At 38.8% G+C, this 15,649-nt stretch overlaps 1 protein-coding gene across 1 annotated transcript in view; it reads right to left on the bottom strand.

The window, feature by feature from the left end:
- The window catches only part of EPB41L3 (erythrocyte membrane protein band 4.1-like 3), a 193,238-nt gene extending 178,053 nt beyond the window's left edge, over nucleotides 1–15,185 (bottom strand). The window contains exon 1 of the mRNA XM_012652120.1: nucleotides 14,872–15,185. Within this exon, the coding sequence (XP_012507574.1) occupies nucleotides 14,872–14,926 (55 nt within the window). The 5' untranslated portion in view covers nucleotides 14,927–15,185. The remainder of the gene's footprint in view (nucleotides 1–14,871) is intronic.
- Between the last annotated feature and the right edge of the window lie 464 nt (nucleotides 15,186–15,649).

The raw sequence follows: 15,649 nt of genomic DNA, 5'->3' as shown, positions 1-15,649 counted from the left end.
CTAGCTCACAGCAACCTCAAACTCCTGGGCTCAAACAATCCTTCTGCCTCAGCCTCCCGAGTAGCTGGGACTACAGGCATGTGCCACCATGCCCGACTAATTTTTTCTATATATATATATTTTTAGTTGTCCAGATCATTTCTTTCTATTTTTTCGTAGAGACGGGGTCTCGCTCTTGCTCAGGCTGGTCTCGAATTCCTGACCTTGAGCGATCCACCCGCTTCGGCCTCCCAGAGTGCTAGGATTACAGGCGTGAGCCACCGTGCCCGGCCTATTATTAATATTTAAGTAAAAATACTTTAAGTTTTCCTGAGTCATTATCTGGAAGTGGGCATAACAGGACAAACATTCATATTCTACAAACGTACTTAGTCTTTAACAGCAGTGTTGTAATTCAATTAGACTACATCAAATATGAGTTTTTTGAACATTATGAGTATTTTCCTTGCCAGCATTACACAGTGTCTGGAATTAATTAAATGATGATTGCTAAAGTGAAAAGTTTCCAGGATTGTTTCTGTGTAAACCTTCAAAAAAGAATAATTTGGCCTGTGCTCCTTGAGGAGATGAATAAACATTTTTCCTGTAGAGGACTTCATGATCTTCAAAATATTTGGCTAGAGTTTTACTTTTATAAAGTTGAGGCAGGCAAAGTTACTGCAAGGTTTCAGACCAAGAAAATACATTATAATGTTTTCTACAATGGAAAGTTTTTATTATCATTACACCTGGACTTATTAAAAGCCCTATTTACGAATGAATGGAAAAGGAAAATTTTCCTGATTTCCTAATTTGGAACACCACTGCCACACGGGGTGGGTATCCTGGGGCCTTAAGGCCACATGTAGCCTTCTGGGTCCTTAAGTGTGGCCTTTTGACAGAACCCAAATTTTACAAAAGAAATCCTTTTATTAAAAGGGGTGTATCATTCACACCTAATGGGTACAGTACACACTGTCTGGGGGATGGACATGCTTGAAGCTCTGACCCAGGTGGGGCAAAGGCAATATATGTAACCTAAACATTCGTACCCCCGTAATATGCTGAAATTAAAAAAATAAATAAATAAACTCAGAAAGTAGCAAAAAAAATAAAAGGGGGGTGTAGCAGAGAAAGATGAAGGTTTTCTTGCCCCCTTAGGTGCTTAAATAAGAACAATCTTGAAATCAGAAGGCCACAAGTTCCCCACCCCCGCCAGAGTCTACCTCGACTATAGGAAGTACTTGCTACTTCCCCCACCCTTATGACAATAGAGAAATCTTGCATTGGGCTATCTGTGAACACCCAGCTAACTCAACAGCCACCAGAGGCAGGATGCCAATGTTAGAGCTTATAGCAGCAATGCAAAAAATGGCGATTTAGTGTAATTGAGATACTACAGTTTATCCATACGTTAAGCATGTCACAGATTAAATAGGCTTTTGTCCAATTGCCTGGGACACCAAGAACTAAAACAGTCTTTTTGAGGGAAAACATCTTCTGAGTTGCAAATAATCAATCCACAAATGAACTTATGGATGTGTTTATAAATTCATAATGTAATTTGATATAATTTGAAATCCTCTTGCAGTTCATATCACTACAACACTTACTTGGTTATTTCCCTAAAAAATAACTCTGATGGCTAAAAAAAATTATTGGTGGTTTAATTACTATCTCATATTCTTTGTACATGATCTAAATAAAATATTTTTCATCTACCACATAACTGACCGTTTTTCTGGTAAGACCAGAGGAAATTCATGATCCTACACCTATACTATGACCTTAGTAAAATAACTTAAAATTTTGCCTTTATGCATGCTAGAGCATGAGCATGTTATTTAGCCTATCTTTATATGATTTTTCTTTTCATCATATTTTGATCTTTGGCTCAATTACTATGACACCATCCAGATATGAAAATATATGTATCTCTATTAACCTTACTCACTATAACCTTTCCCAATATGATTTCCTTTCCGTACAAGTCCTCTCAAAATTCATTTGCTGGATCAGGTTTTTCTGCAACTATGACTTACAAAAATGCTGAAAGCAATCTCAGGTGTTTGTATAAAAAGATGATATAAAAATGGAAATAGCACAAGAGCTGATTAAAGCTAAACCTAAAATTAGATGAGTTCCCTTGATTAATGGCATAGCAACGGCCTGATGAGTGATGGGTGAAGAACAGCCACAATTGACACTAATCTAGATGCAGTAACTTAAGAGTGAAGAACTCCCATCCCTACTGGAAAGTTAATTTTTAAGAACAAGTTCCCTCAGAGATACATATAGAAAGACTAAACAATTTTGGCAGCACAATCAACTTGATAAGAGCAACTTTTTAATTTCAACTTTTTCAAACTTAATTCACTCTGCAGGAGGAGACAACTGGTTATGAACTAAGTCAAAGCCTCAGGTAAAGTACAGGTTTATCTAAATAGGGGAATTAAGCATGCAGATCCTAAAGTTTCCAGAGAACACTGCAGGATGCCCGCTGCACCATTCACCACACCGTTCCGAAAATCTACATTTGTTCAGGTACATTGATCAGGATGGGGAACATTTGCACATTTATTGAAGAAAAATTAAATGGCAAGTGTTGTTATGTGACTGGAATGTTACATCCCATGCTTTACATGGCAATTTCCAAGACGTTCTATGGGGTGGGGGCGGGGAGGAAGAACAAAGAACTTATTATCTTCTGTGGTTTTCTTAGGGCCACACAAGGCAAATCTTTTATGAGACGTGCCAAAGTCCTAAAGGACTAGTGATAGACTGCATGACACAGCCAATGAGAAATGTTAATTATCCCATATGATATGCAATTGTAGTTAATTTTAAAAATTTGCTTCATTTCCTGATCTCAGAGCATCCTGTGGTGCCAGAGAATAAGGAAGTGCTTAAAAGGGAAGTGGGTGGGCACATGGAAAAGACATGGAGCAACCTGGAAGAGCTCCTAGTGGCCAAAGCTGGACAATGTGGACAAAAATATAAAATGAGGGTAGAATTGGATTATAATCCAAAGAATAAAGTAAATACTCATGAATCCATACTGCTATGAATAAACGATTGAACAAACAAACAAAAGGAAGAGAAGCAACGACTTTCCTTTACAAAAGAATTCCAATGAATGATTATAGGATGAATGAAGGACATAGAAAAATCACCATTAGAAAACCACAGTAATAATTGCTACAGGGAAGATGGGAAGATCCTCGGATGAATGCTAACATTAGTTGGTGTAAGTTTAAGTGGCACTGCTTTTACAACTCCTCTGTAATTCTAAAATTATTTCAAAATAAAAAGCTTAAAGGTAAAAAAAAAATCAAAAAATAATAATTTGCTTTGCTGCTGTGTATCCAGACTGACTTGTGGCTTGAAGGATGAAACAATGAAAAGTATGGATCATATGACCTGGTTCCATTCCTCACACAACCAATTATGAGCTGTGTGACCTCAGGCAAGTTAAAGTTACTTTCTCTAAGTTTTTTCAGGTATAAAAAGGGGATGGGGCAAGGTACCTACCTCATAGAGCTAGAAATCAAGATTAAATAAAATAAGCTACAAAAAGAGAGTAACAGTGCCAGGTACATTATCAGAACCAAATCAGTGTTAACCATGGCGATGGTGTTGATGTAGAAATAGTGACAATAACAATAATGGACAGTCTATATTGACTGGCCACTAGCTCAGATCCTCTCCATGAAGCCCCTGAGGATTTGCCACCCCGATGCCACTCACTGCAGATCCTGTCACAGCCCCCCAGGAACTTCCCTGTATGCCCTTTCCATCCAGCTTTCTTCAGATGTTTTTTGAGCACTTACTGTATGACTTAGTACTGTACAGTATTAGGTAGCAGTAGCACAGAGATAAAAGAGTGTGGGTGTCTGCTTCGGAGGGAGAAACAGACAGGTTACTTGTCCTGTGGGACAAAAGACATGTGAACCAACCCTTTCCTTTAACACAGGGAATGCTCTGTTGGAGACAAGCCCAGGATACTGTGAGAGCACCCAACCCAGCCTGAGCTGAGCCTTACCAGATGAACAGCAGTGTAGACAGAAAAGAAAAATGGGCAGAGGACGTGGGGAAGGGATTCCAGACAGAAGGAAAAATTGAATTAGAAAAAGCACAGGAATCTTGCAATAGCCAGTAGTATGGGAACTCTGTAAGATCAGAGGATGGGAAAAACTTGAACAGAAGCAGGTAAGTTCCAAGTGAGTGACAATTATGTAAGTCCTCGAATTGTATCCTGTGGGTGATGGGCTGTGGTCAGGGGAGTGACAGGGTTAGATTTGTATTTTAGAGCGACCATTCTGACTGACAGCCTTCAGGGGAAAACACTGGAGAAATATAAGACTGGTTAGTGGCAGGAAGACCAAGTAGGAGAGTTTTGCTACTCTTTAAGCAAGAAATAATAGCGATAAAGCAGTTATTATCATTGCTACAGTGTTAAGTTATGCTTAGGGCACTAGTCATAGAGATAGAAAAGCTGCAAGCTGGATTGAGAAATATCTCGGATGAAAAACTCACAGGAAGTTTTAAGTCCCATTAAGTCCCATTTCTTGACATAGTTTCCACTCAATGCACAGGTGTTGGCTGAATTCACTGTCTGACCATGAAAGGAGGGTTCTGCACTGAATCCTAGTTTCTAGCTTAGGCACCCGCATGGGTAGTGGTGCCATTTATTGATAAAGGAGGCGGAGGTAGGGGAGAAATGTGTTGTTGGGGAGACTAAAAGAGTTTTAGATAAATGCTAAACCAGCGGTCCCCAGTCTTTTTTGGCACCAGGGACCAGTTTCATGGAAGACAATTTTACATGGATGGGGTGTGGGGTGCAGAGCTCAGGCGGTGATGTGCAGCCCAGTTCCTAACAAGCCACCGACTGGGGAGATTGTGATTATGGAGGAGTTGAAACTGCAAGTATGGAAAAGAGTATCTAGAGCCTGCCCAGAGAAAAAGAACATCTTGGGCCCAAGATGGAGCCCCTGGGAGCACCAACAGTCACGGGTTGAATGAGAGCTGCCCTGAGCAAGAACAAGAAGGAGCTGGCAGAGAGGAAGACAGAGAAGAGCTACCTAAGCCATCCACAAAAATAAGGACTGAGAAGAGTCCATTGGATTTAGAATGTGAAAGTTACAAGTGGCCTCGCCAGAGAAATTTCAATTGATTTTTGGGGCTAATAATTCAATGGATTTAGGAGTGAATGAGAGTTAAAGAAATAGAGACATTTAACTGTCAATAAGCTTGGCTAACAATCATAATAATAATCTCTGAGTGTTATTGATGTCTTACAGGTAATGATAGGGTTTTGTATGTTTTGCAGGTATTATTTCATTTAATTCTCTCAATAACTGTAATACAGCTACTATTATCACTGCCATTTTAGAGATGAGAAAATAAGAAAGGGAAGGAGAGAGACAGGGTGCTAGCGAGAAATGGATCAAGGAAAGGGTTTTTTGCATGTGTTTGCTCTTGTTTCTGAAGGATGAGGCAGACTTGAGCATAATTATACCTGAAGGAAAAAGAATCACAAAGAAGGAACGGTTGGGATCTGGGAGCAGATGTGGGTCCTGGGGCAGAGTTTGGGAGGAGAGGGCATCAAGAGTGCAGACGGAGTTAATGCCCTTGAACTGAGAAGGACATCTCATTCCCAGAAATGAGCAGGAAGGGAGGAAGATGAGCTCAGTTACAAATAAGTTTGTAAGAAATGTGTCAGGAAGTTGTGATAGCTCAACTTTTTATCACCTCAGTTTTTCAACTCAGTTGCCAAGAAAATCAAAATTCTCACCTCCTTTTCCAACCTCCTTTCTCCTACTGGATTTCCTGCCACCAGTGGAACCCCAGGTCCCTGCAGCCACCCACCACATCCATCAAGGCTTGTGAAGGGGGGGAGGGGAGACACTGGACAAAGCGGGATGGGACAGGGACATCAGGACTCCACTTAACAGGGCTTTTAAAAAATAGTGTTAGCATCTGATTCATAATTAGGACTCTTCCCTTTGAACCAATAGCCACATAGCAAAATACTTGTTGTCTACAATAATGATCTTCAAACTGGAGTGTGCGTACCCCTGGGAACATATAGATTCTCTCAAAGGAATGTGCTGGCGCTTGTCTTATTTAAGAGACTCGGTTTCTAGATCTTCAGCTTCCAGATCCTCCAACGAATATGCCAGAGAAAATGACTGTTATCTTCAGGCTTTCCTTTCTTACCTCCTAGTCACAAGCCTCTTCCTCCACCAGACAACACAAAAGCACACCAGCCCCATCCCCAATCTATACAGTGCACCGTCCCTGGTCAGAACCCCTCCAATGGGCAAAAAGAAGGGTACCATGTAAGACATTGATGCTGGCTTTGAGAAAATAAATTTCTTCAATGATTAGAATTACTTCAGTGAATGATTAACAAATCCTTAGCAACTCAGGTCAATTCTAATTTTTTTCCTTTGAACCGAGTTGAAGAAAGAAAAAACAAAGTAGCTGATAGATTAGTTCAAAGAATTGGAGATAAGTGTTGTAATATGGTTCTCTTTCCATTTACATCCACTTTGGTACCTCAACAATCTTACTTGTGCTTATCTAAGAAAGTGGGAAAGAGGGAAAAAGAGAGGAGAGAGGCAAGGAGAGAGGGAAGAAAGAAAGGGAGGGAAGGATGGAAAGAAATTGTTGCCAGACCCTGACTCACGCTAGCAATACGTATATATATATTTATCCACACATACATGAACTAATGGGGAAAAAACACTCTGCCTGGATTATTAAGAGATTATTTTCCAATAACATTTTACTGTTTATGTGTCATATTTATCATAGTTTGTGATATGTTTGTGTTGTTTATCCAAGTGTGTATTACTAATAAGTATAATGATCACTTAATCCAGAAAATATTTTTTAAAATTTAGAATGTTATGGTCACATAAAATGAAAAATGAAGTTTAAATTTCATTTTATATACCCACTTTGTTGCAGAGAATTATGATAGGGTAACTAATAAAATGCTTCCAAGCATGAAGCTATTATATTAGGGTAATATTCTGAGGAGGAAGTAGAATGGAAATAGAAGTTTATGAAGAAAAGGGGTAATCTGTGATTCTCCCTGCGTAGACACATTAAATAAATGTGTATGCCGTGTCTCAAAAAAAAAAAGAAGAAGCTGTTATTTATGGAGTAAAAGAAATGATGCAAAATATCTGTAAAAGAAAAGTTTATTCTTATCCTTGTGAAATACATGATGACAGATAGCAAACTGCTAGAGCGTTTAAAAGATACACATAAAAAAGTGGTATACTTGTTTGATCATAACAAGTACAATTATACATAATGTCTGAACTTACATACTCTATAACCATTTAAATTTAAGATAAAAATGTTAGATGTGAACTCAAAAATATACAAGGAGTACAAAGTGTTTTTTAGGTGGTACACAAGCAAAAAGTGAAGACCATTGGTCCTTAAGAGAGTACCATCCCCACGCCGTGCCCAGAAGCTTCCCTTCTCTCTCTACAGTGGCTTCTACCGATTCCTCGGGATGGTTAAAAAAAACCCAAAAGGTATGAGAGAAAGCAAAGTCTTTGTTGACATATCAAAGAATGTTTTTGAAACAGTAAACCTGAAATATGGATCTAGATTTCCCAGAGGTATAGCCACATTTGCTGGGGGCCCCACAGGGTATACGCAAGCCCTGATTAAATGCAAAACACCTGTGGGAGATACTGATTATTTGTCAACAGGAGGAGAGACTAACGAAGTTGCCGTAACTTTCCCCAAGGCACCTTCCTAGCAATATACATTCAAAACATTCACAGGCTCTCTAGTGGAGGAAGCATGCTAAATATTTTTCTCTTAAAGCACATATAATAGTTTCAGACCACTACCTTTCCAAATTCAGATGCTGTTATTGGCTATGTTTTGTTGTGTGCTAACTATTTCTCACCAGATACTGAGAAGAACCCTGGCACAGCCCTAACATGCTTTGAACTTAAAGAATTCTATAAGTAACTCAAGCTGAAAAATGAGGAGAAGAAATCCAAAACTTTCAGTTATTAAAACTTGAGGGACTATATGAAGATTGAGTTTAGTGCTGGTTACATAATCTCCTAAGGAACATTTCCATCAATACAATTTTACAAAATGCAACTTGATTACAATCTGTAGATTTGATTGGACACCGTCTCCTTCAACAGGGCTGCATAGCATTTTAGAACAATTTTCAGTAATCTGGAATAGGAACACTCAAATTTAGTCCTTCAGATACAGAGGCAATCTAAAGGAAGAAATAATGAAACAAAGCAATAACAGCAGGCTCTCTTTTGGTAAACAGAACATTTTTTAGTTAGATGGCTGCATCTTAAAGAGATGGTCAGCTGTTTCCAGTATTTTTAGCAAGTATTGGTACTTATTGTATAATTTTTATCGAGTGCTTAATATCAATCACTCATTTTTTAATTTGGAATTATTGTCACTGCTGTGGACATGAACAAAACAGTAATTAAGAGTCAGCAGGGCTTGTGAACAATTAGATTAAAATGTTGCTGAAGTGTCATATATAAAGTCGTCCCTCTAATTAGAGATACACCCATTGTGAACGAGCAGCCACCTGAATGGGCACAAGGGGGACGAGAGGGACAGACGAGAGCAGGGACGAGGGAGGCGCACATTCCTGGCCTCCTGCACCTTTACGGTGTTGCATTCATAATGCCCTGGCGACTGACCTGGAGATGTGAATTTCTCTTATGTAGAGTGAAAACATCTCATCCTTTTCTCTAAGAGCAGGCAGCTTTCTGTAGTGTGTGTGAGGGGGTTGTTTATCTGGCATTTCTAGTTGGAATTCATAACATATTTCTCCATGGCAACATCTCATAAAATATAGGTATAATTAAATTGAATTTTACTAAAGTTCAGCTATGCAGAACTCTTGGGTTTTTGTTTCTCTAGGTAGACGAACTTTGCTTAGAGCCGAAGGCATAGCATACCCCTTTGAAACGTGTAGTTAATGCTGTTTTCTTTTAAATGTTAGCTATTTATGATTCAAGCTTTCTAAAATGCACACTTGTGAGTCCTTAAAAGAAGCATCATTTTGTTGGTTATGCCGTGGTTATGGTAACCTTTAGAAGGAGGTATAATGCAGGAATGCTCTCAGGATGTCTACAGGTGAGTATTGCTTTATACCTTGTTGCGAGAGACAACAGACCACTGTGCCCTGAGTGGTCTGAGGTTTCTGTGTTCCTTCCTGCCTTCAGGCTGTCAGCAATCACTTCTTAATTTTGTCTGTGTGCCTCCTTTTATCATCCTTTCTCACCCTTCAAATCAAATAGCTAGACTTTTCAAATTATATTTAGTATATGTACATGGGCTGTGGCTCCATCTAACTTTTCCTCTGACTAAGAAGGACATGCTCTAATACAAGGGCATTATAACATCTCTTTTGGCTGTTTACTGGCATAGCGTCATTTCCTGGAATTTGGCATTTTGGACAAGAGAATCATCAAGTTATTCTGAAAAGGCAAGGTGCTGCTTTTCAATACTTCGATAGACCTGTGAGTTAACTAGACTTGAAATGGCTGGCTTGGGTACTGAACTACCATGTATAATATTTTAAACATGAAAAAATTCTAAATAACTGGCTCGCCAGCTTCTAGAATAAGCCCATTCTTATGTTGGGAACTTGCTTTACTCACACAGGTTTTATTTCTCTGCTGTTGCCTGGCAACAGAGATGTGGCAAGAGATGTCAGAGGTTAAGGAGCAGACTAAAGTCATTATGGAAAGCAAGCTCTTATCAGCATTTTCCATCTAACTTTGTAATCTTTGAAATAAAATAGTTTTCATTGTATTAAATGTCTGTATTTTTTTCTTATCAAATGCCAAGTTTTTAGAGACTATTTTTTCAGAATATAAGTCTACTACACATGGAGAATTATAATTATGTGCATTGCTCTGAAATTTTGAAATGAACTTTTCTATTATACTAGCATTCTTTCAAGGTTAAAGTGAAAACTGGCATTCTGAAGTCACGTACTATGCAAAAAGTAGTTGTGAACACATTTGAAAACATTCCAAGAGTATCAGAGACAAATATTGGCTCTAAATAGCCTAACTTTGAATCATTAGTGAATATTAATTAAATTTCACTTTCAAACACATTGGCCTGCATTTTAGAAAATTATTCTATAGAGAAAGGAATGCAAACTGTTCTACGGGCTTGCTTGTCTCTATTTTGAAATGGGAAGGAATGTGACCAAAATTTAAGCATTATCTCTGGAGTTTACTTTTTCAGCCTGTTCTGTACCGAAGGCCAGGCTCCTAAGGCTTTGATGTTAATGGGTGGTTAGATGTATTTTAGCATGACACATTTTAAGATTTCTCCAGTGGGGATAACACAATAGGCTTTAATGGCATCTCATTTCTAGGCAATGAGGTTGTTCTGTGAGTCCTAGCCCAAACTTTTAACATTTTTACAAATTAATGCTATAAAGGTAAAGCAACCTGAGTTAGAATCATATTCTATGGTGGTTTAAAGTGGATCCAGAATTATTTTTGAAGGAAGATTTTTGTCCCTGTTGATTGGTCCTCCTTCATTTTGTCTTCCAGTAAAGCCACAGAGGCTACCCATTCAGGGATGTGTCCTTATGTTTCATCGGAGAAAAATAAGTCTACTCTTCCTCCATTCCCAAATACTTTGGAAACACTGCACTCTAAATTTTAGGCAGAGATTATAAACCAAGACTCTATTTTGAATAATTCTTATCCAAAGCCCAGTTGGGAGAAACATGTTCGTGAATATAACTGCCCGAGGGATATGGGGACGGCCCATTCATCTCAGTTTCCTGTATTTTACTCTCAGACAGACCTGTGCACTTGGAACCATTGGGCCTTTCAGAACTGCTTGTTCTCAGTGAGGTCTGTGCACCATGTAAATAAGCACATGTGGATGATGTCATAATCACTAGTCATATGAGTCTCTCCAATCTACAGCTGTAAAAGACGCTGTTTAAGTTATTGTCCCTTACGTTACCCTTTAAGGACATCATGGAAGAAAATCCTCTAAAACCTCTAGGTTTTAGTATTAGGAAAACTTGGAGTTTTAGCTTACAGATATTTCAAATCTTCACGTTCATGTTTTCCTCTCTACTTCACTTCAAGGAACCTGAGACCCAAATTTGCAACCTACCTCTATCAATTGTAAAAGACATTAAAGTATGCATTTATCATACTCATTTTGTCATGGCTTTATTTTTTTCTTCCCATAATTATTCCATATTCTATTGGAATAATTGGGATGCCTACCTCAATCAAGTCTGTTTCAGAACAAAGCAGGGTGTGAGTTTTAAAAAATGACAACAAACAAAACAGCTGCATGGAAGAGAAAGAAGTTAGTTCTCTTATTTGCTCTTCCGCTTTGTGAATCCAAGTGGAATGAAGCATAGCATGATACGCCATGTCATCTCCCCACTTCCTGCTGCTGTGAGAGTCCTGGCATCCAGAGAGATGATGAGAATTAGAGTAACAAGAGTAGGTGGGAGCCAGGAGGGCACAGAAGAGGGAAAGAGGGAATCTCACTCTTTGGCAGCTAGGATGAAAGTAAGTTTCTGTGGCTACAGGGTCACTTCCAAGGAAAGTCAAGAAAATGCAAGTAAGAAACTTCTTGGATTAAACCCAAAGTGACACTTAAAATCCTGACACATCCAATTTGTATAAGAATATCATCTCCATAATACATATTTATGAAGTTTTGTTCATAATACTGCAAAACTATCACATCACCATTTGGCCCACACACATATGCAATTCAAAAAATTATCCCAAACCTGTTACTATATTTTCTACCCGCACAAGTAAGAGAATGGCTTCATTAAAATGAACAAAATACATGAGAAATGTAGAAAAATTGCTTTGGCTAAGTAAAATGGTGATATTGCCAATCAAAAGCAATCATATATCTCCAATAAATAGGGCTTGAATATTTAATTTAGTAAGTATAGGTAAGAAAATATAACTATAAATATGAATTATCAAAAGCCACTGTGGCTAGAGACATGGCATGGATACCCCTAGGTAGCTGAAATTCGCCCGTGTGATGCAGATCATTAGTGGGGAGGAGATATTATGTTAGAATGTTGAGAAGCCTGGGTACACGCATTGCTTCACTGGTTTGGTTCAAAGACTACCAGGCACCTCAGTGCTTCATGTGATACCAGCAGACACCTGTTTCCTATGTTCCTTTTCTAAATCTATATCCATCAGGACCCTAATCCCATGTAGAAAACAAACCTCTAGGGAATTGTTATTATAAATATTATCATTATTATTCACACTTTGCTTACAAATGAATATGGAAAAATTAGTTACTTACATTTAAAAAAAATCAAGACTAATTTAGAGAACTCAGGTGAAGAATTACCTAATTTCAATGAGCAGTGGTGAGTACGATACAAAGCTAATTCAGGTCCTTTGAAAAAATTACCTAGTATGTACATACCTTTTAATAACACTGATAATATTTTCCTGTTAAAATTATCCTTGTTAACAGTGTGTCCTTCATAGCTAATACAAAGTGAAAATTCGCCTTTAATATTCATTCTCTAATGATACGATTTTCTCTAATTCTCTAATCGTTACACTAGAGATGTACCGTGGACACAAACCTAACAGAATCAGTTTTTTAAAAATGTAATCTACCAAAATCTTGACATCTTGAATGTATTTCACTTGTGATTATACATATTTATATATATTTTTTCCTAATTTGACTCCCTCTGTCATCTCAGAATCAATATATCCGGAACTTAGAATGTTTCAATTTTTTATCCTAAACAATGTGTTTGATGCTGAACACCTGCTTTCCGTCTTGCAGTCTGGAGTTTGCCACATACTGGGCAGAGGCTGCCTCCATGACCAGCTCCCAGGACAGATCCTGGGCCCTGAGTCTCTAATGAGCTTCCCAACATGTGACTCGGGTTGTCCCCGTTTGCTGCTGGAGAATCAAGCACCTCCTGGGTGACGACACTGGGAGATGACTTTGGAAGCTCGAGCCTGGTTTCCCCAAGACTTTGCCCATGAACCTTTTCCCTTTGCTTTTGTCATTTTCCTGTAATAAATCTTAGCTGTGATTACAACTATATGCTGAGTCCTATGAGTTGTATAAGAAAATCACTGAACCTGAGACCCCCAACACAGTTCTTACAGCCGGTTACATCGTTTCTAACTTGTGAAGCCCTTCATAACTGCCTGTACCATTACTTCTCCAAGCATGGCTACTACATACAATGCATGCCCCCTGCTCGGTGCTAGTGCCTGTCCACTACTTCAGTGACATGACCATCTGTGTAATAGGGATTGGCAGTTCCCGGGGGGAAGCTCTCAGTCAGGAGAACTGGCTTCTGTTCTTAGTTCCCAGTTTGTTCTGCCATTCGCTGTTTAATTCTGAGTAGTTCACAACCTTTCTTGGTCTTAATATCCTTATGTATAAGAATATATAAGACGTGAACAAAACTACAGGCATAAATAATATTCAGGTGCAAGATTTTGATTTTTGGTAAATTCTTACCAATTTGCTACTAAAAGGTATATGCTATCAAAGTTGATTTGTAAAGCAAAACAGCTCTGTTAAGGGAAGTCCATTTTCTCTGTAACTTCCACTACAGAAAATAATTTTTTTTTTTATTTCAAGATATCATGGGGGTACAGATGTTTAGGTTACGTATGTTGCCCTTGCCCCCCCTCCCCCCCAGAAAATAATTTTTATAAAGTTCCGCACAAATTTCTGGATTCATTAAAAATGTGAGAAATATTTCAGTTTTAGACAAAGGAAAATATGATATGCCACAAAAATAGGACTAATACTCAAAATATCATAGCATAAGTTACTTCTCCCAGATAATAGTATTGTCTTTGAAAAGTTACTGTCAGAAACAAAAATTAAAAGATATCACAACTCAGTGGTCAGTGGCGGAAAGGGGTTGGGTTCCTGTTCAGTCACTGACCCATGCCTGTCTCTTCTGAAATGTTAAGAACCCCCTGTGTTAAATACACATCAAGATCAAAAGGTCTCAACAACAGAAGAGCCTACTGACCTACGTCTCTGAGTTTACTACTGCTTCTGTGTACAGCCTTGCTAATTAGTCACTTTTAATATTAGTTGCTGTTGAAATATATTTTCCCAAGGATCAACATAAGACAGACAAATCCACTCAGGGATCCACACATGAGACTCTCCAGGCTGAGATGGGTTCCTCGCGGGCAGCCCCAGCCCTTTGAGGTTTAAGTAACATCCTTGTTTCAGTGAAGTTGGGTTACCAGTTGTTTTTACAATTACCATACAAAATAAACTTAAATTATATTTTTCTATTCTACTGTGTAATTCTTGGCACAAAGGAAAAGGAATTACAACTCGTGAATTGCAAAGTCAAAGCATAAGTACACAGCATTCTTGTCTTTGGAGAGCATTCAAACTTTTCTTTTAACCACTTCCTAAATTGAAGTTGCCATCCCAGCTAAAAGCTGTTTGCAAACCCTTCAAGCAAGAGTCCCCAGAGCAAAGACTTTCTGACAAATGGGTCAAACTAGCGTGTACTAAGAAGGACAAAGGGAAAGGTGAGATGACACTGTAGCTAAACGTCATCTGTTTTCATTTCCAGATTTTCCTACTAAAATCTCAAAAGCAGAGCTTTCAAATCAGAGAAAAACTAGAGAACAATCAGCATAGCCAAGTCATGAATGAACAGACATTTTAAGAGGCATCATGCACTAAAGAATAATTCCCACATTTCCCTGGTTGAATTTACATATGGATTTGTTTAAATATCTATCAAACCCAGAGTTACAATCACTAAGTGACAACGGTCACTTCTCACAAGTATACATTAATGCCAGCAATACCAACGTTTACCTCCAAATCCTAAGAGGGACTTTGAGCACAGATAGAGACAGATGAAAGATGGCATGCTGCAGTGCAGCAATTTCACAGCGACTGCAGCATCGACTCTCCGGCTTCTGCTCCCCCAGGAATATTCTCTGTGGAACACGGAAAGATCCCGGGTGGTAAAGCAGAGGCTTTGCTATCACATCCAGACTCGCTCTTTGAATTCCACACTCAGAAAGTCAGGCCCGGAGCAGAAAGCAAACACTGCACAGCATTTGATGATGTCCTTCAGATGCTTCTAATATTCTTCCTGGACCCAGTGCAGCTTCTCTGCATGACTGCGCAGCACTCTCCAAAGTGCTGTGGAAGGAATCCCAGCAGCAGAGAAACAGAACACCTGAAGTGTCACAGGGCCACCTATGACTACTGGCTTCCAGGCATCATCATGGAATCTTTTGCTTGGTACCAAATTTTCAGTTTAATTATGTATATTTTTTAAATCCTTAGTTTTCCTAATCGTCGCATTAATACATACTTCAAACATCTCCAGACAGGGCTACTGAGATCAACAGAATAATTATACTGACTTTTCTCCCTTTATTTTGCCAAGGAATCACTGAATCTCTTCCCTCTACTTTCTTTCCTCATATTTCCTCCAAGGGAGTCTGAGTTCATCTAACTTGCTTTATTCCTAAAGTACAAAAATACAAGTAGTAATAACCACCCTGGCCACACCAATAAGCAGAGATAACAGGGCAAATGCCAACAAAGCCAGTCCACAGACAGGAGCCTCCAGAGGGGGCAG

Source organism: Propithecus coquereli, unplaced genomic scaffold, assembly GCF_000956105.1.
Source record: "Propithecus coquereli isolate 6110/MARCELLA unplaced genomic scaffold, Pcoq_1.0 Scaffold38, whole genome shotgun sequence".
Classification (NCBI taxonomy): domain Eukaryota; kingdom Metazoa; phylum Chordata; class Mammalia; order Primates; family Indriidae; genus Propithecus; species Propithecus coquereli.
Note: the sequence above shows the minus strand (reverse complement) of the source record. Positions and strands in the feature narration are given on the sequence as shown.